The sequence below is a fragment of the Leucopleurus acutus genome, assembly GCF_964270905.1.
Source record: "Leucopleurus acutus genome assembly, chromosome: 14".
NCBI lineage: Eukaryota > Metazoa > Chordata > Mammalia > Artiodactyla > Delphinidae > Leucopleurus > Leucopleurus acutus.
The window spans coordinates 10,082,436-10,106,100 of NC_139156.1; the positions used below are offsets into that span (position 1 = coordinate 10,082,436).

Here is a 23,665-nt window from a genome sequence, read left to right on the forward strand (position 1 = left end):
TTCCGCTGTGCTTTGTACCAGCCATCTAATGAGGTTGTTGTTATCATTGCGATTTAGTAATAAAACACTGGTACGTTACAACACGCCGCTCACTTCTCATTAGTTCTCTGGCTCCGGCAGGAGAGGCAGTGACCCTGACAGTGATGAAAAGGGTCTGCTCTGGGCCGACTCTGGGCTGGCTGCTGGTTCAGTCAGTGCCCCCAACGACCAGATAAGGTGGAGACAGGAGTTGTTTGTGTTTTATTCATTGGCAGCTTGTGGTTCAGTGAGCCGAAAGCCGAGCCGCAGCTCAGTCAGAGAGGCCTGTTGCATGTCTAATCACAGCGCCCCTCTGCCGATACTCAGGGTGGTGACGGGGGTGAAGGGAGGATGCTCGCACAGCTGTTTACAGCTCTAAAGTGGTACCCGTGTGTGGGAGCCATTGCTGGTGACCGGGGCATCAGATTCAGCGCGGTTCTGTTGGCATGCCTGGGAACCGTGTTGTTCTGGTGATCAGTCCCCTGCCTAATAACACGTTACCCGAAATATGCAGGAAGTTATCAAATGTAACGGCAGGGTAGGCTGAATGAACTGAATCTCTCTCTGATGACTCTCTTTTCATCCTGAATACTAGTCCTGACTGCTCAGTGCCCAGGTAGGGCCAGGTAGTAGAGTGTTGCATTTAAGGCACGCCAGCCCGCGTTGAGTGAATGGCCGTGCCTTCCTTCACCTTGCAACCAGGGTTCTTTGTAATTAGCTCTCGAATGACACCAACTCTGCCCCGAAGTGGGTGCTCTGCAGTGATTAAGGGCTGGTGTTAGCTGTACCAGGCAGATACTGCTGTCGGGAATTGCCTCTGTTTGGTGCCTGTGAAACATTAGATGCGATTTAAAGTGATAGCAGTTCTTAGCTGGCTCCTTGGCCTCTGCCATCTGTTAGTGTGATTAGGCCGGTCTGATTCACAGGTGCAGCCTGGGGCAGCTGAGATTAAGCAGCTGTGGCCCGTGTGGACAGAGGAATGCCATGGCCAGGGTAATTGGCAAGGCGGGGAAGGGGATGTTGCCATTAAGACAATTTTTTGCCACCTCGAGTGTCAAATGCCTGACCTGATTAATAGGGAAAATTGTAGAAGCACTGAATTCTTTGCATTTTCAGCCACCTGGAAACCACTCATGTGTCCAAACTGATTCCTTCGGTGCCTTCTGATTGCCTGGAGATGCCACTGGGGTGTGTTTGAAAGTTCCCCTTCAGTGAAGTTAACAAATGATGCTCAGGTAACCCTGTGCTGACAGTGATAGCCCTGAGCTTCTCTGAGAAGGGTTTTTCTCTTTTAGGATTGGTCTACGTTACTTCTCCATCAAGTGACTCCAAAAATAGATTGTAGCTTACTCTCATTGCTGGTATTCTTGTTTATCTAATTTTGTCAGTCAACTCTCAGAAGCCAAGCTTATCTGCCTGGTAGAGTTCTTCTTAGATTCTGTACGGAGTACAAAAAGTATGGTAGTCAAATATAATGGCAAAAAGAACAGTCAAAACTTAAGGCAGGATTGTTGCATTTTGGCCGTGAAACTGGTATCCGTTAACCTCCAGGTCCGATTTGAGTTTTATAGGAACGTACTGCAATGTTCGGGTTGATCTGAACTCTTACCTCATCCTGCGAGACCCAGCTCAAAAGTGGGCTCCTCTGTAGAAGATTTCCTTGTTTACACTGGGCGATTGAGTGGCTTTGACTGTTGTTCACGGGTTCTGTTGTATCACAGGTAGTGTACATTGTATCACGTGTAGTATCACGTATCTCAGACCTGCCTTTTCTGGTAGATTGCTTCTGGAGGGCAAGGACTAGCCTGGATGTTGAATGAATATTTTGTGGAACTACCGTCCTCACGTATATCTTTTACAGATCCCATTAAAAACAGAGCAGCGTTCAGGTTTGGTTCGTACATTAAGAGAATAAGCTGATGTTTCTCAAAGAGTATCCCTTGGAACCCTAGTTCGGCATAATTCTCTGCCAAAAATGAGTTGTATTTTGAAATGAATTTGGAAAATACCTCATACTGTGACCTTTCTTGAAGACTTACGGTGTCCATCAGCCTGTTATAAGCTCTGAGAAGTTCTGTAGTAAGACATCTGTTTCTTTTTGTCCTTTCCCTGGGTTTTCCAAACTTACTGACCGTAAGACCCTTTCTAAAATATAGCATCTATTCACATCTTGCTGCACGTGCTTGAAAATCCCTGCAATGGGCTGATTTGATTGATCTGACTGCCTCTCCTTTAAGGCAAGTTCTTCCATCACAGATGTGAAGGGCATTCTCCGGTCATATTTTAGCAGCTGACTAGCTGATGACCTCACACTTGACCAGTGCTAGACGTTTCCCTGAGTGGAACAATCTTGTGATGTCACTGCGAGCCCGGCTGCCAGGAAATAATGCTGCTACACATGCCCTTTGGTGAAAGAGACTTTCTACGGACAGAAAGTTGTGATTTCAGATGCTAATTTTTGAAATGCGTCCAGGTTGAGGATTTTGAAAAGGTTCAAGCTTTGTGCTTTAGCTTAAAAAAGCGTAACTTAACTAGTCCTTGCCTTCCTAGGTACTAAGTATCTTAATGGGTTATCTGGCAGCAAATAGATAGACGTGTCTGTCCGTTTTTTTCGAGGTGCTTTTTATCACCTCCGGCTTGTGTTTAAGTGATTCCTGTCTCTGGAGAACTTGAGACTGACTTCTTGGGAAGGGCATGAGTGACAGAAGGTTCAGGTTGGCTGCTTAACTAGAGGGAATTGATAGTAAGACCGCCGTATCAGGTGGAGTGGTTCTTTCTACTGAGTAAAGAGAGGGAAGGTAATTTTCTATTTTGGCTTTGTTTTCGTTCAGACCTGCATCTGCCCATCCTCCATATTAGGGAGAAAGGCAATTTTTTTTTTTTTTTTTTTTGTAAGCAACTGGGGAAAATGAGGGTTCTTGGCCTGAGATTCTAAACGTTCATTGATAGACCTGCTGATCGTAACAGTTCACCGTCTCCTTGGCTCTAATTGAGATTTTCCTTGGAAGAGATCGTACCTAAGTTGGTAAATGCTGGTTTCTTAGTTGTGCTGAAGTTTCCAGGAACTGAAGAAAACAAATTTTTAGAAAATGTACCAGCTGCCTAAAGTTTTTGAAACACCTTTGCGGTGAAAACCTCATTACAAGTTGGTTTGGGTGTTTTATCACAAAGGCCGGGGGTGGTGTTCCATCCATTCGGCCAGATTGAGCGTCTTTTCTTTCTCGGCCTCCCGTCTGGTCCAGCAGCATCACCGGCCACTAGCGGGTTCTCTTTCGAAGACAGAGCCTGGGAACTCCCCCAAGCAACTGGTCTCCCAGTGGACTTAGGCGTTTCACATGTGGGTCGCTTGCCTGGTTTGTTTTAATGTATTTCTTATTGAATGCCTTGTTGGTCAGCAAGCTGTTGTTTTAATGAGATTTCTCAAATAAAGCCCCCCTGAGCCCCACAGTCACACCTTCACTGACATCTCCATGTTTTGTTAGATTTGTTTTCTGTTTCTCTGTGCAAAACTGAAGACAGATGAACTGCAGTCTACTGCAAGGATGGGGTAGAGCTCTCAGAGACGTGCCTCCTTCCCTCATCAGGGGTCAAAGCATTGAAATGTCCTGATTAGTGATATTTTTAAAGGCACTAATTATAGACTTAAGACAGAGGCCTTAGTGAGGCTTTAGAGAGTTTGTGAGACTTAATCTAAGAGCTGAAACAGGCTGTTGTTTTTTTTTTTTTTTACATCAATAAAAATACAGTTGGCAGTCATCAGCGGCCACAGCTCACATAAATCTTGAACTTTTGACTTAATTACCATGGGAGAGTTCAAAGGGCAGCATGGAGTGGTTGAAAGAGCACTGCTCAGGGAGCTGGAGACTTGGGTCTAGCCTCAGCCCAGCCTCTGGCCATGTGACCTTGATCAAATCACTTAACCTTTCTGGATGACATTGATCACACCAGCCATTGGGCCAGATGGTCACTGAGGTCCCTTTTGGTACAGTGGTAATTTGAGTCCATGTTTTTCCTTTAAACCACCAGGCTGTATTCTCTCTATTTGGTGAGAGAGAGAGAGAGAGAGAGAGAGAGAGAGAGAGAGAGAACCATAAACCTTCGATGTCAGGGTGGGGATACGTAAGAGTTTTTGTGGGAGCTGGCTCAGCAGCCCATGTTTTCTCCTTGGGTTTAGGTTGCAGGGTCAAAATAAATCCTCTGATCCTATCATTTGTTGACAGAATCAATATCTGTGTAGAATATAGATAGATACCTGGAAAGAATGTTAGAACCGGGAGGGGCCTTATCAGAACATTCAGTTCAGCTCCCTCATTTTATAGCTCAGGCTTTTAACAGTCGTCCATCTGGTCTGTCCATCCATCCATCCATCCATCTGTTCAATAAACACTTGAGTGCCTGCTTCGTAGTCTGAAGGTGGCTCGAGCTGCACACTCCAGGTGATCTGCCCTTATTGGTCAGCAGACATCGAGAGGAATATATTTCAGTCTAGAAACACTCTGGGCATGGAAACAGACATAATAACCAATAACCAATAACCAATAACTCTGGTCCAGAGTTATTGGTGGACCAGAGAAGGAACGATGAATCTTTATTGTGGGTTGAAGGGGGGTTAAGAAAGGCTGTGTTGAGGGAACCTTGAGGGAAGTTTCTGTGGGGTTATAAATCTGCTTAACCAGCCACAAGTTAAGAGACTTCTGTTGTATTAAATTAAAATTCTACTTACTTGGTATTATTACTAACATACAGTATCTGTTTCAGTGTAGAAAATGATAATGAGTCAATACGCTGAACCTTGATGATGGGCTTGTATTTATTGATTTATTTTGGCTAGGTCTTACTGTTCCCTTAACTTGGTCGTTATTAGTATTTAATGACTAAGAGAATGTCGTTCTTTTGCTACATGCTACAGCAGAAGATTTGAGAGTATCAGAGCAGAAGGGGCCATACCTATCATCTAGGTCAACTTATTTCCTCCTGATTTAAGTATAATTCATGTTTTATGCCATCAGGGGCTTATACCACGATTCCGTCTCTATTAAATATATCCCTAAGATTATGTCAGGGAAGGTGTACAAAGTGGATGCCGTACACCTCTTTCAAGCAACATGATGTGGCCTTGGCCATCCGTATTGAGCATCTACTGTGTGCTGGAGTCTTCTCTGCTTTTGTAGATCATTAATTTGTTAAGTGAGTTCCTCCTCCAAATGAAAGTTGTTAATGCTGTTCACAGCCTTGGGATAGAGAGGCCTCATTAGGTAGAGGAGCTTTTTAGGAGCCTGGTCCCTGTTTCTCTCCAGCTGCATTGTAGTTCTTGGGGTGGGGACCCTGGCATTTCCATGTGTCCAGACTGCAAACATAGCAGGAAATATCGAAGACAGGAAGAGTTCGCAGAGGACATAGGACATTGATGATGGAAACACAGCAGGGCCATTCCTACAGTGTAATTATTTTTCTGGACCTTCCAGATTCTTCAAGTTTTCCATAAAACTAGTTTATTTCAGAAAGAGCCATTGTAAAATAATAAAATAACTCCTCCCCTCCAGCATATGTTCTTAAAAAAATTCGTGAGCTTGACTTCTTAAAGGAAGGCCTCATCGTGAAAGCACATGGTGCCTGTGTGACGTTAGCACCCGGAGTGGTGTTGGACACGGAGTTGGTGGTGACCCATCACTGCCACTCAGGGGACCTCGGGAACTTGGCCTGACGGCCCTTTTTGTTGAGTCAAGCTTTGCCGTTATTCAGAGAAAGCGAATGTTGTGAATTCGGGTTTCCAGTGACAGTCATGTAGGTGATTGGCTTCTACTTTGTTGATTAGATTTCACGGTGCCTCACCCACCTGCGATCTCTGAGCCTTTAGATGAGACACACGGTGCCCACAGACTTTATTTAAAAAGTTTTTTTTCTGGTTTCTTCTTTTTTTTTTAACATCTTTATTGGAGTATAATTGCTTTACAATGGTGTGTTAGTTTCTGCTTTATAACAAAGTGAATCAGCTATACGTATACATATATCCCCATATCCCCTCCCTCCTGCGTCTCCCTCCCACCCCTCTAGGTGGTCACAAAGCACCGAGCTGATCTCCCCGTGCGGTGCAGCTGCTTCCCACTAGCTATCTGTTTTACATTTGGTAGTGTATATATGTCAATGTTACTCTCTCCCTTCATCCCAGCCTAACCTTCCCTCTCCATTGGGTCCTCAAGTCCATTCTCTACGTCTGCGTCTTTATTCCTGTCCTGCCCCAGGTTCATCAGAACCTTTTTTTTTTTTTTTTTTTTTAGATTCCGTATATATGTGTTAGCATACGGTATTTGTTTTTCTCTTTCTGACTTACTTCACTCTGTATGACAGACTCTAGGTCCATCCACCTCACTACAAATAACTCAGTTTCATTTCTTTTTATGGCTGAGTAATATTCCATGGTATATATGTGCCACATCTTCTTTATCCATTCATCTGTCCATGGACACTGAGGTTGCTTCCATGTCCTGGCTATTGTAAATAGTGCTGCAGTGAACATTGTGGTACGTGACTCTTTTTGAATTAGCCCATAGACTTGAGATGAGAAGCGTGGCTGTGTGTCTGTTTTGCACAAGCAGATTTTATAGGTGCAGGTTTGATGATTGAAATTTCACCCCAGGGAAGTGGCTATCTGCCAGAAATTCCAACAAAATTCTTTCACCCTTGTCCTTAAATAATTCCTCAGGCTCCAGGAAAAAGGTGCTGGTTGCCAGTGTGCTCTTGCCACAGGCCAAGACTGTACAGGCCCATGTGGCCTGGGGATCCCCATGTGGGTTGCAGGCTCACCAGCAGCTTAGCCCAGTGACGGAGGAGCCTCGCAGCGTTCCTAGTTGCTAAAGCCGAGTCCTGTTTTTCCACATAGGGAACATGGAAATCATGCCTCTTGGTACGTAAGCACACGTCTGTTGATTTCTTTTTATATAAAAACGTAAAGACATTCCACGGGATCAGGGCAGCTGTAATTGATGGTATCTGAAAGAGCTGCTACATTAATATTTAGCTAATTCGTATGAATAGGCTATTGTGTTTACTTAAACAGATAACATGAATGCAGACACCTGACAGCATGAGGTATGCTTTTCATTTAGGGCAGATTTGTAAAAGTCTTTGTGTAGCGACAAAGCTCGTTATTTATTTTGTGCTCTCAATGCTTTCTTTTTTAGTGGCTGCGGATGGAATTTTCTAAGTAGGAGCTTTTAAAATGAAAGATGATTGAAATTGTTGCAGTATATGCCAGGCCCTGGGAGACTTACGATAAACAGGAATCGAGTGCTCCCTGGGGAACCCTCAAAAGAATAGGTGTGTTTATGGGCATCTGACACCCCAAGTCAAGTGGCTACCAAGTTGCCTACTCATTACAGATGCAACTGGATTCAGAGGAAAGAAGGGCAGCTCTATTTTCTCCCCCAGCTCCCCTCCCGCCCTCCCACTGGCCTTTCTCCCTCTGGTGCACATGACTGACAAGTTTTGCCTCCCTTTGCTCTGCCTTGGCATCATGTCGATACCCCACCACCTTGACACTTAGATAAGCAGAAGGATAAAGAAGATACAGCATGTCCCCGTTAAGAAATCCCTGTTTCACCTTTTATAGCAGGTTTCAAGAGCAAGGGTGAGGCAAAGAAGGGTAGGTGTTTCGGATGCAGTCTTTCCACTTTCTGATCCCACCACGACAGCCTGGCTGTTAAGTGAAGGGCATTGTTACCTCGCCAGGAACGAGCTGTGTCATCCACAGAACAGAGGAGGAAGCTTCTAAGTCTGCATCATAGACAAAGCCCCTTCCTACGCCCGTTTTTGCTTCTGGTTTGTGGAGGGTGTGTGCCGCTGCTCAGTCTAACCCTTGTTAGAAATAAGCACTTATGGATCAGTCTTCAAGAGTTTTAGTGTTCTAGAATGTTCTAGGATGTTAAAGGCCCTGCCGATGGATGCTTTGGGGAGGATACAGGGATTTTGGTTACCTGTTTGCTAAGACAGAATCACGCATGTGACAAGTTAAATTGCTGTGTAAGATTTCATTGGAAATCCTGGGCAGTAATAACGGAGGCAGTGTGCCTTCGGCCGAGGCTGTCCTGGACGCCAGTCCTGCACATTCAGAGAGGTTAAAGGTATGGATTCCAATGCTTTGGAGCGTAGGTAGGGAGACCAGCAGTGGGCTCTGCAGTCAAACTGCCTCGGATCACATCCTGGTCGCGCTTCTTCCTAGTTTTGTGGCTGTGGGCAGATTACTTCTCCGTGACTCAGTTTCCCCATCCCTAAACAGGGATTATAATTGAATTGTGTCAGGATTAATACAGTAAACACGTGAGAGCTTTGGGGGCTTTGTCTGCAACTAAGAAGCACCCAGTCAGTAGTGGTCATGAGCCATTATTAGCAGGCTTGAAGAATTTATGGCAGTATTCCCGATTGATGCTGTGACTTTAATTTAGAAAAAAATGTCCTTCCTGTGGTAATTGAAAAAGGTGTCTCCTTCTTTGAGTTTAAAAAATCACTAGTGTTCCTGTCTTTGAGGGCTACTTAGAGGGCACAACAATGTTTAATTGGCAGCCTCCTATTAAGTTACCTGCTTAGACGTGCTGGTAGAATTATGGCATTCACAACCACCATTCGAGAGGAAAGAAACCTTTTTTTTTTTTTTCATTTTAAAAATTAAAACATATTTAGTAACATGGCTTGTTGACTTGTCAGATAAAGTGCTGGGAAATTAATGAATCCTCCCTGAGCTATTCTACCCTCCTGAGATAAGTTATACTATTGATTACCCTTTGAAGCGCCAATGGATAAATTGATGTGGCTTTTGGGCACAACCTGTTTATGTGTATATGTGATCCTTTCGTAGGTGTGGTGATCTAAAATGATACATTGGAGGGGGACTCAGCTGTTGTTACGGTATGTGTCGTCACTGTGTCTAAAGTAGCATTTTAAAGCATGATTCATGGATTTATATTCTGGCACTAAGAACAGGGAGAGAAGGTTCCCTGTTAATAGACATAAACTCTAAACTATCAAGCAGCCCACCTCCAGGGACCTTCTGGGAGGCCAGCTGGAGCAGACTTCAGAAAATGTTTCCCTGATGTAAATATTACCCAAAGGTTTTGAAAGCGTCGGATCATTCACCTACAAAAGAAAATGATCTTACCTGTTAGGATTTAATGATGGAGATGAAGCTATCCATCTACGTACATTATAATGTCATTTTCCAAAACAGGGGCACCGTATTGGACCAACACAGAAAAGATGGAAAAACGGCTGCACGCCGTCCCAGCAGCCAACACTGTCAAGTTCCGCTGTCCAGCTGGGGGGAATCCAACACCAACGATGAGGTGGCTGAAAAACGGGAAGGAATTTAAGCAGGAACATCGCATTGGAGGCTATAAGGTAGAATGAAGCTTTCAAAATATTCTGTTTCTTAAATTTTTATTTCTTTATTTTTTTAAGTAGTCAAAAGTTAGCAGGAACTAGAAGGAATATTCTTTTTTAAAAAATCAATAATTATCATGATTGATCGTTTCCATGTTTGATATTTTAAAAAATTTACCCTGGACTTGCATGTAATTTTAAAGTACAATCCCCATTTGTGTTGTTCTTTATATGAAGAGAGTTTAGTAATAGAAGGGTCGAAAGTTGAGAGTCTGTTTTCTATATGTTTTATGGTCTGTAAAACTAAAACTGAAGCAGAATTTGAGAAGTGTTGTAAGTACAGTTGCCCTATCTGAGCAGGATTGTATGAACAGTGGATGGACTTGGATGAGAGACTGGGGTATGAAATACTGCTTATTAAGAGAGAACACTTCCCGGGACTTCCCTGGTGGCGCAGTGGTTAAGAATCCGCCTGCCAATGCAGGGCACACTGGTTTGAACCCTGGTCCGGGAAGATCCCACATGCCGTGGAGCACCTAAGCCCGTACGCCACAACTACTGAGCCTGTGCTCTAGAGCCCACGAGCCACAACTACCGAGCCTGCGTGCCACAACTACTGAAGCCTGTGTGCCTAGAGCCCGTGCTCCGCAATGAGAGAAGCCACTGCGATGAGAAGCATGTGCACCACAACGAAGAGTAGCCCCTGCTCGCTGCAACTAGAGAAAGTCCGTGCGCAGCAATGAAGACCCAACGCAGCCAAATAAATAAATAAATAAAACTAAAAAAAAAAAAGGAACACTTCCAAGATGACAGAGGCAATCTCCCTGTCCTCCATCCTCAAGGATTCTGAAGAGCCCATTACAGAATGTGGTGAAATATAGTCTCATCACTCACTGGGGAGGTTGAAACTGACAACCATTTCCCTGAAGATGCCTCTTCAGGCGTTTGTTCATCCATTGAGCAAATGTTGATCGAGTGCCCTCGTAGCAGGCACCGCCCTAGGCTCTGGGCAAAGCACGGCCCTAGCTTATCGGGGCTCCTCGTCCAGCAGGAAGGCAGACAGAAGAGCTGGCAATCAAGACACTGATATGGGTGAAGTTAGAAGAGTAGGTTGTGCCGTGGATGTGCAGAGAGGTGATGTTGGCTCCTTGGGAGACTAAGGTAAAGGAGATCAGGAAAGGATTCTAGGCTGAGTTTGAAGGAAGGTTGTCTCAGAAGAGTGATGTGGAATCTCCAGATCATTTAGTGTGGAGGGGAGAACTCTACGAATTTAGTATATAAGGATGACTTAAGGAACCTTACTGTGAAATTCTTTGGTGCATTTGGAACGTGAGTGGGTATATCAGTTACCCATTGCCTTGTAACAAATTACCCCAAGACCTGGTAGCTTTAATAACAGCATTTATTCTCTCACAGTTTCCATGGGTCAGGAATCCAGGTGTGGCTTAGGTGGCCTTCTGTCTCAGGGCCTCTCACAGGAGGGTAATCACGGTTTCAGTTAAGGCTGGGGTCTCATCTGAAGGGTCAGTGGGGAAGAATCTGCTTCCAGACTCACTCATGTGGTTGTTGTCAGGATTCACTTCCTTGCAGGCTGTTGGACTGGGGGCCTCAGCTCCTCACTGGCCGTTGGCTGGAGGCCACCCTTTGGCCACATGGGCTTCTCCATAGGGCAGCTGACAGCATGGCAGCTGGCTTCCTGAGGGGGAACAGACAAGACAGAGGAGTGTATGAGGAAGATAGATGTCGCAGCCTTTGTAACCTAATCACAGAAGTACCATCCCACCACTTTTGCTGTTTTCTACCATTAAGTAAGTCACCAAGGGAGGTGATTATTGAGGGCACGAGTATCAGGAAACACAGGGATCACTGGAGCATCGGAGGAACCTGCACAGTGGATGAAGCAGGATATGCATCAACTCAGGCCCCAGGTCCTTAAGAACCATGTGGGAGAGGATTTCTTGGTGGCAGCAGTGTGATACCCAGGAGGACTTTCCTTGATGTACCCCTTACCTGTGTTAACACAGCAACATCACTTTAGATGGCACGTGAGTCCCTGTCCCATCCCTGCTGCGCTCAAATGGGGCTTCCCTCCACACAAAGTGCCCCGGAGCCCTTTCCTGAAACACTATACACAGTCACTCATCTTGAAAGGGTTAGTATTTTCGTCTGTAGGAACTCTTGACTTTTGTTTTAACATTGAAAAATTACTTTCTAGAAGCCAAAACCCAGAGGATAATTGGGAAAGCCTACGAGTAAATTTCTAAGCGCACGTGTGGGCAGTTTATGTGTGAAACAGATGTGAAACACATCTGCTGGAAGGTGGATGCCTTTGAAGCCGTGGAGTAGAAATACTTGGGTTGTCTTCTACGACTCCTGCTCATTGGGGGAAGCAGTAGCAGGAGGACGATTTGTCTCTTTGTTCAGTCCTTAGAGTGGTACAGTGAGATTGGAGGTTGGCTTTTTTTTTTTTTTAAAGAATGAATAGACAGAGATTTCATTAGGTGATGCTGGTTGTAAAGGAAGAGTTAAACCACTAAAATCGAGGCCCCTGGGATTGTTCTAACCACCAAACGTTCTCTGAAATCATAACTGATGCAGTTCCAATGATTTATTTAAATACAACTTGAGTATAAGAAGGGTGGTCAAAATCTTGGTGGTTAACTCATTTCCTTCCTCAAGAAAGTCTGGGAAATGAGTGCAAAGGGTCAGTGAGCCTACAGAAACTCCCGGTCTCAAAATAAATAGGACCAACATCATTATTACGGGGAAGGAGCTTTTTGCAAATCTGAATTAGTGGTTACAGGTACGCTGGGAGACTGAGGGCGCCGAGTGAGGAAATGCTGCTTGCTTTTAACAGGTGCAGTTCGGTTTTGATTATTGATGACAGCACTCCACGAAATGAAGAGCAGCTAATGTTCTAAAAGTGGAACTAGGAACCTTTAGCCTCATCCCGAGGAGGCACAGACGACCAAAGTATTTTTGTTGTTTGATGTTGGAGTCATTTCTGGAGTGAAAGAGGAATGGAATTTGAGTGTGTGGGGAGAAAAATCTAAACTCTGTTTTTGTTTTCAATGAAAAGGGCAAACAAAAGGGAGAGTATTACACCTTTGGAGCGGGGGTGGGGAGTGCCGGCCGGCAGTGATGCGTCTCTTGCCCAGCTGGCCTTTCTCTGTGGGCCTGACTGGCCTGGGGGCTTGCCGCATCATTGCAAGGGTAGTCAACCTGGATTCACAACAGTTGTGGCATCGGTCATTCGTTTTGGGAATACGGGACACCCTTAGAAATTCCATTGAGCCCAATGGGCTTCTGGGACTTGAAAGGAAAAGACAGAGATCTCTTACCTCCTGGGAAAATATAGTTACCTAAAGCCTAAGTCTTGCTAATGACGTGTTAGACCCACCCCAGGTCCCCAGGTTCCTAGGCCATGAAGTCGCTAAAGGTCACACAGGTGGACTCCCACCTGAGGGCCACCCCTGCTGGGCTGAGCTCCAGGGCAGAGTGGGGAGCATGGTCGTGATGGGAGGTTTTCCCTCTGATGTTTCCTGTGTTACCTACATACACTTGTAAAGACCTGTGTCTCTGAACATGTGACTTGAGGGATCCGTATTGTACAGTTTGTAGTTTCCATTCCTCGGCACTTCCCCCCAAAGCCGAGACCTAATTGTTCACGTGGAGGGCCCGACTGATGTCCAAATGACCCCTCCTCTCACTCCCGTCCTTTTGCTCTTTTATTTAATGAAGAAACAAAGTGTCAAGTTTTCCAAGATGTATTTTTCCAGAAAGCAAGACCTGAAATTTCCCACAAACAAAATTGTGATTTTTTTGGTGTGCATTTCTGTGATTTTTTTTTTTTTTTCTCCTTCATAAATCTCACTGCATAAACCATGGCTGTGCTCTGATGGCCCAGCTGTCTGTCTAGCTCTTTCTACCTGTTTATGGGCTGGGCACTTTGGCCCTGGTCTACTGTATTATGCATATGTGGCCATTGAAGGGAGAAGAAACACCAAAAAAACCAAAACAAAGTCAAAGAGAATTATGAAACAGGACAGAAAGCTCATTTTAATTAAAATGGCCCATAGAGCTCTTTGGTATTCTGTGTTTCAGTCTTACTTATCAAAGAACTCATGCTGAGCCATTCTTAGGTTATTAAGAGTCAAATTACTGTTTTTCTTAGTATGTGGGCAAAGCCTGGTTGGATGTTATATAATGACGAAGCATGACTTGAAGCAAAACCATATCTCCCTAATTGTGCTGATGCCTGGGCTTTTTAACATCAGTTGAAAAGTTGACTGAGCTCTCTGGGCTTCACATCACCTATCCTTAAGATGAGAAGATGGGATAGGAAATCTCTAACGTCTGATCCTTTCCAGCACTAAAACCTGTGATTTAGTAGCCTGACCATAAGGCAGCATCAGCCATTTTTCATCTTAAACAGCAGCACAGAGGTTGTTTTTTATAAGGAGGTTGCCTTTAAGGCTAGATATTTAGTAGGGCTCTGAGCAGTGATTACAATTAAATGTAGAAAAGCAAGAAGATGACTGAGATAATTAATAGGCCAGCTCAATTGCTAGCTCATTCCTAGGTAATGATTTAGGCATAGAGGAGAAGAACATTCTTAAAAACCGTCTTTCAAGCCACGTACTAACTGCATAAGACCCAAGAGAGATCATGGGATAAAGCTCTCCCTCAACATGGCCATAGAATTGGCACAAGAGCCCACGGCATCCAAGAGGTTAGAATTCCCACGGAGCGGCCTGGCAGAGGAGAGGAAGCACTGTAGAGTATGGACTGTTAGTTTCCAAGTACATTTCAGGTCCAAGAAAAGACAACTACAAAAATTATTTTCTTATCACAACTGAACTGGTTGTTTTGATGGTTAGGTTAGATTTACATTTTCTAGGTTATTAAGTGTAATGCTTAACCCCAAAGTGTGTTTATTTGGAAAAATCAGTACTAATTTGCGTTTTAATGTATTTATATTCGTTGAGCTTTTTTTCACCCAAGACACTTCTGCTTTAATGTCAGATCAGGGAGACTGTGACGCGGGGCAGGTGTATGTTGGTATCTGCTGGCATGTGTTGTCTGCTTACCTGTGTCCTGACTGTTCCAGGTGCCTCCTGTGTACATGGCACCCTGTCCCCTGCACAGCCCAAAGAGGTGGGCACTGTTCTTTTGTCCCTTTTGCACATGGGGCTCCTAGGTGGTGGAGCTGTTATTTGGACCCAGGCAATTTTTGCTCCAAAGTTCATGCCCATATTAAAATATGGCTCCATGTTTTGTTTAAAAAAAACCCCAAAACACTGTTATGATAAATGAAAGACACGTAGGTAGTAATGGCTTCCCAAGAGCATATAACTATCAGTTGATGCAGGGTATACTGTTGAGAGTAAAGTTGGGGGGAGGGGTATGACGCTGTTCTTCTAGCTTCCGTGACCTGTATGAGATTTTTTTTTTTTGGTGTGAGGTAAAAGTATAACATAAAATTTGTCATTTATTTCTAAAACTTTTTCATCATCCAAAATAGAAACTCTGTATCCATTAAACATTAATTCCCTACTCCTCCTTTCCCCAGGCCCTGGTAACTTCGAATCTACTTTCTGTCTGTGAATTTGCCTGTCCAGGTATCTCCTATAAGTGGAATCATAGGAAATGTGTCCTTTTGTATCTGGCTATTTCACTTAATATGTTCAAGGTTCATCCATGTTGTAGCATGTATCAGAACTTCCTTCTTTTAAAAGAGTGGCTGAATCATATTCCGTTGTATGGATATATCACACTTCGTTTATCCATTCATCTGTTGATGGGCGCTTGGGTTGTTTCCACCTTGTGGCTACTGTGGATGACGCAGCTATGAACATTGGTGTACTAGTATCTGTTTGAGTCCTTACTTGGAGTTCCTTCAGGTGTATACCTAGGAATGGAATTGCTCGATCATATGGTGATTCTGTGTTTAGCTTTTTAAAGAAGGCCGTGACGTTTTTAAAGAGTTAAGTTCAAAAGGCAGCGGATGCCCTTTTGGCAGTCTGTCCCCAGAGCACCTTTCTGGGCACCGTCAGGGAACAGGCATCGAAGGGAACAGGCATCGAAGGGATCAGCCTTGCATTTTATAATTCACTTCCCACCTCCTCAGGAGAGATCCATTGTTTACTGAGTAGAGGGAAGAGTTTCTGCCATTGGTCCTCAAAGATCAGAGCTCACCCAGCCCTGTTCTCTGGACCCCTCCCGAAAAGCAAACCTCTTGGCGTTTAAGCATTAAACAGGTGTTTGTCTCCAGGTCTGCGTGGTGACAGGAAGCAGCGTGTGCTACAGCCCTTGGCACATGTAAGCTCAGCTTGTATGTATACATCCCAGAGGGATGGTCTGGAGTGCCCCAGGAACCAGCTGAAAATGGGGATCTGCCATGGGCTAGTAAGATTTTAGGCATCCTCATGACACCTGGTCTATGTTGAATTGTAGTTCGTGGGGCACCTTATGAAGGCCAGGGTTAAAAGGGAGTGCTGTCCTTCTCCATAATTTGAGCCCTGATACTGGTGGAAGGAAGTCTTGGGGGTATTTACCATCATGTGGACACATCATTCCTCGATTTGGCACAGAGCAAAACTTTCCATCCAGCTTCTGGGTGTTTATTCTGCTTGTTATCGAACACCTGGGTGTTTGGAAATGTTCAGAGTTTTTTGCAATGTGGAAAGCAAACATCCAGGTGACAGCTGGGTCTTTGACCTTTCACCTTTCACCTAGGTGTTTTGGTGTCCTACCAACTCAGTCGACATTCCCAGTTGTCAGCTGAAGGCTAGGGGTTTTAGGTGCAACGTGGAGGCTTTAGGTAACTGAGGAATTCCGAGAAAACCTGTCTGGGCCACCTTTTGTCTTTGCAATGACAGGGTGTAGAATGTTTGTGGATCCAGTTTTTGGATTACAAGTAAGAAGAGAGTTGAGGCCATTAGCTTCAGTCGGCTTGGTTTCAGTATTGAAATGTTATTTTTAGAAGATTTTAGTGAACATAGTTTTGAAACCCCATGCTCTCTCATTTTGTTCCTTGGCAGATGAAAAATACTGATGAATTCCACAAAGATTTAGCCACAGGGAGGAATGAGAAGAAGGGATTGTGCGTGGTCGGTTACTGCAGGATTTCTCTTCTCCCTGGCTTTTGTGGTCTGTCCGCCGGAGAGTTACACATGCGGTGGTTCTGCCACAAAACAACTACTACCCTAGGGTTTATTTCACTTTTTTTGTTGTGTGTGTGTGAGATTTATGTTTAAATTTGAAAAGTGAAAATGAGAAAAGAGTAAACATTTCTAATCCTACTGCTTAATTATATAAAGTATATCACTAACAGTTGAGTACATTTTCTTTCTGATTTTACCTTGTACACAAGTCATGCTTACAGATTCAGGCCTATATGCGCCTAGAAGGTTGTGTGTGTGTGTCATGTGTGTGTCTTGTGTGTGTATGTTTTTTACAAAATAGAATCATGAATATACATATTTGCACTCAGGCTACTTGTTTTCATTCATCAGTAACTATCAGTGATATTTTACCGGGACTAAACATAAGAATACCTCATTCTTTTTAATGACTGTATGCTATTCTTTTGGAATAAACTGTTCATGTTGAATGAGTCTCCTGTTGATGGATTCCAGTTTTCTTCTGTTACAAACTGTGCTTGAAGCAACAATTTTATTATGTGCTTTGAAGTAATCCTGCTCTTTTCTGTGTAGGCAAGATTTCTAGAAGTGGAATTAGCTGGGTCCAAAAAAAAAAAAATGTGTGTTGCTAATTTTAATGGGTACTAGCAAATTATTTTACAGAAAGGTTTTTCTCAACTTATGTTATCAATTTGAGTTTCTATTTCCCTCCACCCTAACCGAGTACTCAATGACATTGATCTTTCTAATTTTTGTTAATCAACTGGTGAATAACAGTGTCTCATCATTGTTTTTCCTTTTTTTTTGCGGTACGCGGGCCTCTCACTGTTGTGGCCTCTCCCGTTGCGGAGCACAGGCTCCGGATGCGCAGGCTCAGCGGCCATGGCTCACGGGCCCAGCCGCTCCGCGGCATGTGGGATCCTCCCGGACCGGGGCCCGAACCCGCGTCCCCTGCATCGGCAGGCGGACTCTCAGCCACTGCGCCACCAGGGGAGCCCTCATCATTGTTTTAATTTGCAGTTCCCTGCTCCTTAATGAGGTTAAGCATCTTTTCATATGTTTGTTGAGTACTTACATTCCCTCTTCTGTGCAACCAAAGATGGTTTATGTTCATTTGACCTAAGTGGCAGAAACAATGGAGCATTAAAAAGCTGAGGAATTGAGAAAAACGTGTTGAAGGTGACATCTTACATTTTTGTAGTTTCTTTAGGCGTACCCGGAATCTTGGTATGGAAATGGTGTGTTTAAAAAAGCACAGAAATCTTTGTGCCTCTGTTCCCCATCTTTGTAGAGTTACTGTTTGTAGTCTCTTAGCTTGTCATTAAGCAACCAATAATTGATGGTAGGATGTCCCCTACAAAAGTGTCAAATAGTCTCCCTGTTGGAGACTTCCAAGGGCATCCATTGGAAAATGCCACAGCTCATAAAATTTGGGATTGGTGGTATGTCAAGGAATCAAATACTGGGGCCACGGTGTAAGAAAGTAAATATTAACAGCACTGTATGGGGCAATATTGATTGAGTACCAAGGTCTCTGGAAGGGCAGAAGCACCCTGTTGAGTAAATGTGTTTCTCATTGTGAAAGCATTTTATAAATGTTAACTTATTAACGTTATTGTCGTGCATCTCTAGGAAGTAAATATCGAGGGAGCGCATGCCCTTGTAGATCTTACGTGGAATGCCATAGCCCCGGCGAAAGCCTGGAGCTGACCATAGGCCCTAGGGTTAAAAAAAGGCAGTGGCGTGCGGGGCTGTATATGCCAAGATTTAATGCCTCGGGCAGAGACAGACCATGCCCTGCCTGCACAGTTCAGGTTCAGCTCCATTTGGAATCCACTCTGTGCCAAATCTGGATCCAGGCACAAGAAAGACATTGACAGTTTGGATGGGGTCCAGAGACAGGCACTAGCCATGATTAAGGGCTTATGGGCATGACATTTGAGCAGGGGCTCAAAGAACTGAATATTTACAGCGGGGCTAAATGCTGGATTACGTGGCTTGGTGACATCGGCCCGAGTTACCCTCCACGTGACTGGTTCCTCAGAGGCCAAGAGAGCCCCATTCCTGCTACTGCTGAGCGCTTCTGGAGCGGGAGGGTCTCATTGTGGGCTCATCTGCCTCGAGTTAAGTCAAGGAGCTAGCACCTGCCTTTTCCATGCTCTGAGCCTACAGCTCCGGGGTAGCCCCCAGGGGGGCCAGGATTTCCATAGGGAATTCTTAAACTGGAGATTTTAGCATCCACATCTTCTCTTCTTCCTGAGCAGCCCTTTTATACATTCTGCAAAGAAGGTGCTTCTCCCAAGAGGAGACACAGCCTCTCGTTTTGGTTCTCCTAAAAGTCTGTGGCCCAGCCAAGAGCAGAAAGTGAGTCTTCTCCAATGTAGAGAATAGACTCTCTCCATTGTAGGTCTGATGACTTCAAGTTCATTGACTGCCAGACATTTCACCTGGGACAGTGAGACGAACACCCCATCACCAGCTCTAGGACCTTAGACTGAAACAACCTCCATGGTTTACAGGGGGAGTCGTTTTCAGGCAGCAGCTGAAGCAAAGTGACTGCTCGGAACGCAGTCTTAATTCAGGGCTTGTAGTCTGTGAAGAAGAAGAATCCAGCCTTCACCCCCATAATGCTTCCCAAGACTGTTAGTGATGACCAGCAGTCTTGTTTTTGGACTCAGCGTCAGTAACTGCACTCTGCCGTGATGGCTTGTGCTGAACTGAACGGCTGACATGAAAAGAGTTGTACTATCGCGTGTTCTTCTAACCTCTTACCTCTGTTGGCTCTGCTTTTCCAAGTGGACAGCTGCTCTGCCCTCCCCTTTTTATAATGGAGCGTTCACGAGACGATTTTCTTTATTCTCTAATTTAGTTCCTTGAATCTCTCGTGCTTGCGCAGGCTCTGCTGGCATTATCGGTTTTTTATGTGATTAAGGCAGAAAACACTTGCAGTGCTCAGGGAATCATTCAGAAGGTCAGTTGGAATCCCTGAAATAAGATGAGTAGGCCCTGGCTTTTTATTTTTTCTTTCCATTTCTCCAGAATGCCTTGTCCAAAATGCCTTTAAAGAATGATACGGATTTGGAGAGAAATATTAAAGCCATGAACCTGAAAGATGAAATCTGCATTTTGACCTTGATAAGGAAAAATCATGCTTGCTTGAAAGCCTGAGTCTGTTGAAATACTTTGAAAGCAAGGTGGAAACCTTAGAACCTAGTCTGTTTGCATGTTGACAGAACTAGGGTAAGAATCACAATAACTTCTTTTCTCACGTGCTGCTTATCTTTGAAAAGTCTCAAGGAGTTTGTAAACAGATGGATACACAACTTAAGTTTCCTGAGGATTCATTGCTCCCACATTTGAAATTCCGAGTGTATCTCAGGAACATGTAGCATCTATTCAGCCAGAGATGGGAGGGGCAGACCTATGTTTCCAGCTGAAACTTCTTGAGATGTCCTGACAGCATCTAAGCGCTGTGGGGAAGGATCTAAGAGGACTTCAAACCAGAAGCTTCCGGGAACCATAACAGCACCTACCTCGTGGGCTCCTTGGGGGAGTTAAGGTTAAGTTAGCTGAGGTGGAAAGGAGGGCTCAGGAAAGTGCCTGGCTTACGGTGCGTGTTCACTGGCGCAGCTCCTTGGCGCTGTGGGGTTTGAGGGCTCCCAGTGGATGAGCAGTCTGAGGCCCACCTGCCCTGGGGCACTGATGCTGTGGGTTAGTGTTGGGTTCCCCGGCCACTTGGCAGCTCCTGGAGGACCCCTCAAACCCATGACAGTGACAGACCTACTGCAAACAGTCTTTTGTATCTTAACATGATGATGTCAGCTTGCCAGATGTTCACCATGATGATAATTGTTGTTTTCCTTTGTCACCCGTCTGAGTATTTATTATGAGGAAAATTTAGAATTCAGGTGATTCTTCTCTACCTTCCTTGTCTCCCTCAACTTCTTTTTAAATCAAGAAAGCAAAGCGCCTGGTGTTCTGTACTAAGATTGTTCAATGACCACCTTTCCTCTCATCTTTGCAGGTACGAAACCAGCATTGGAGCCTTATCATGGAAAGCGTGGTCCCATCCGACAAAGGAAATTATACCTGTGTGGTGGAGAACGATTACGGGTCCATCAATCACACGTACCACCTTGATGTTGTTGGTGAGTTTGCTTCTCCCCGAGCGGCAGCCACGTGCCAGCCTGCTGCAGCTTTACTCATTTGAAATTGTGAAAGTGAGTCTTGTTTCTCCCCGTGCTTTCAGGAGGCTTGGTTTGTTTTCATTCTTTCTAAATACACGCTAACATTTGGGAAGGATTCTTCTGTCATTTGACAATGTTCTGTTTCCTGATTAGCTGAGTTTTATGTGTTTTGCGTGATCCCCTTGGCTCCCAAGCATCATTTTGTGTAATGTGGATGTGGTGTGAGATGTGCTGATGTTCTGGAAGCTGAGATTTCTCCGCAAAATGTTAGTGTCTGCAGGGAAAGGTACAGTTAGACTGTGGGAGAACGTTGTTGCTGAAAGAAGGGCAACTATATAATGCTGGCTGAAGAGTAAAGGAAAAGGTATTATAATGACTGAGCTTATAGCTGGTTGGACGAAGGTTAACGTCAAGGGACCCTTCAGTCCCATCAGAAGAAAGTCATTAGACACTACAAGTTCAACATCTATTCCTAGAAGCTATTTCTTCTGTGAAAAGGGAACTGTTTTAATGGGCTTATGAATACTTTTTTTTAATCAAAGTGCTTAAATAAACTATTTTAATGAAATATCTTAAGACAACATAGTTTGTTGTCCTGGAAACTCAAATTTCTTCCTAAGTCTGGTCTATTATGATGGGTTTTGTTGTAACTGATGAAGAAAGGCTGTTTCTCTGTCTTGTTGGAGGATTGATAAACTTACACCCAGGAGGTGTCTCGTTTCGGGGTGGTGGGCTGAGATCTTTCCTTTGTAGAAGCCACCTTTTGTCTTTGCCATCTACCCTGACTCTCAGTGTGGCCACCTGTCCTTGAGTCCTTGCTGTGGGTTACCTAATCGGTTTGCACATCCCCACATGCAGGTTTCTGACTCCTGCTAAAGTCTCAGTCTCACCTTGACTCATTTTGCGTTAGTGTGACCCTCTGTAACCCCACAAACTCATGCCCGCCCCCTGTGCATCCACAAACAAAGGCCTTCCGCCATCATTTCCTGTGCATGTGCCCTTAGTATTATTTCACATGTGGGCATTTCTTCTCCTTCAATAAAACATAAACTCTTTGCGGAGAGAGACCCCATAGATATTGGAGTTGCCCAAAGAGCCATTAAAGAAACTTTGCAACATCTTGATAAACCAAATTACATAGATGTGGTTAATTGAAGTTTTAGGTTAACTGAAAATTAAATAGAAAACCATTTTAATTTTCTATCAGGTTAAATTAAATCCATAAGAAACTCTGCCTTGGAAAGCATGATTCAGTCTTTACCTCCATTTGTAAAGTGTTCCGTGAAAAAAACAGCATTTTGTTATTCAGAAGGCTTAATGTGAAATTTGAAAGGATTTTGTATAATATAGATTCTATAGATATTCATAAAAGCCTGAGTTTTAAGAGCCTTCTTTTCTCACAGAGATATTTGTGGAATGTTTCTTAGCGGGAATCACTACGTACTGATAGTTTACCAAACAAACACAAGGAGAAGTAACACTCACCCACGAGAAGAAAATGGTTAACATTTATTTTGGCATTGATGTGTCATAAGTCTATCAATCAAAGAGCACACGACTTGGACTTCCCTGGCGGTCCAGCAGTTAAGACTCCACGCTTCCAATGCAGGGGGCGCAGGCTCAATCCCTGATCGGGGAACCACGATCCCACGTGCCACATGGCGTGGCCCCCCAAAATAAATTAATTTAAAAAAAAAAAAGAGCACACCACTTGGATTTCATTTTGGGCCTCGCATATCCTGAGTTTGACATGAAAGTGTTCCTATTAAAGGAAAGAAAGTTTTGGGGCTAAAAGTTCTAAATAGTTAATTTTGGACAAAAGTCATTTATTGTGGGAATAAAATCATTGTGTTAACAGCAGTCTTTGGGGATCCTGGCTTTGCAGAGATCTACAAATCATTCATTAAGATTGGTTGGGGCCATTCCAGGAATCAGGAGTCATATCTCGGCCACTTCAGCCACGGGCTCTCGCTTCTAGCAGGTTTTAGGTTGAGTTGTTATGTAAAATGTTCAAAAGCCCCTCACCCCACCTCCCCTTTCAGCTTTCTGGCAGCTCATCTCTGTGAAGCCCTGAAATCTCTCTTAGAGTTTAGGGTTGGATTTGAATTGTGCTGCTGAATAATGGAATTGTGCTGTCTAATGTTAATCCCCTGGCAATCAGTCTTGTTGAAAAGAGCGTATGATTCAGTGGTGTAATGTGGAGGGAGCGTAGTGTATGGAGTAATGCAGAGAAAGGCCTGATTATGTCACAAAGTTGGGAGATCGCCCAGCTAAACGTGGGCCAATAATGACACAATGCTGGTTGGGAATATCCATTAAAGCTCAACCCCAATAATTTTCCAAGCCTTGAACCTTCTTAATAAATAGAAGCCAAAAGTCAGTGGAGTATAAGACATTTTCAGGAAAGATGGAGGTGTGAAATACTCTCATCTTTGCTCAAAACCCTAGTAATTGCTTTGAGAAGTGGTAATAAAATAAGAATTGAGTCAGCTGAAGAGTCTCAGGCAGACTTACAGGGCTGGCAGACAGTCACCCTGAACATCTCGGCAAGTGGAAACAAAAGGGGTTCAGGCTTGAACTGTGAATTTCTGGTGGCCTGTAGGTCCAAGTTTAATACACGGCTGCGTGGTAGCAGCCTCTCACCTCTATCTCTGTTTGACAGAATATCAGAGACTCTTTCCCAGAGAAAGTGAAGTCCTGACCTAGTTCCCATTCTCCGAGGTTTTATTTTTGTTGCTATGATACATAGGCTTGTAGTTTGGATATGACGACGCATCAAACTGGGTGAGACCTTTTTATTGAAATTCTTCCCTGGAAAGGCATTCCCATAAGCACTTTAATGTAAAAGCTGTGTAATTTAAGTGACATTCTTGTGTTCTGGAATTAAATAGCGAGCCATTGTTGTGTGTGAGGGAAACGCTTTGGTTTATGGGAGCCTTTTAG

At 44.1% G+C, this 23,665-nt stretch overlaps 1 protein-coding gene across 8 annotated transcripts in view; it reads left to right on the forward strand.

The window, feature by feature from the left end:
• The window catches only part of FGFR2 (fibroblast growth factor receptor 2), a 104,681-nt gene that overhangs the window by 30,322 nt on the left and 50,694 nt on the right, over positions 1-23,665 (forward strand). For all 8 annotated transcript variants that reach the window (XM_082854642.1, XM_082854643.1, XM_082854647.1 and 5 more), the window contains 2 exons: positions 9,239-9,408; positions 20,560-20,683. In XM_082854642.1, coding sequence (XP_082710768.1) covers positions 9,239-9,408; positions 20,560-20,683 — 294 coding nt within the window. The remainder of the gene's footprint in view (positions 1-9,238; positions 9,409-20,559; positions 20,684-23,665) is intronic.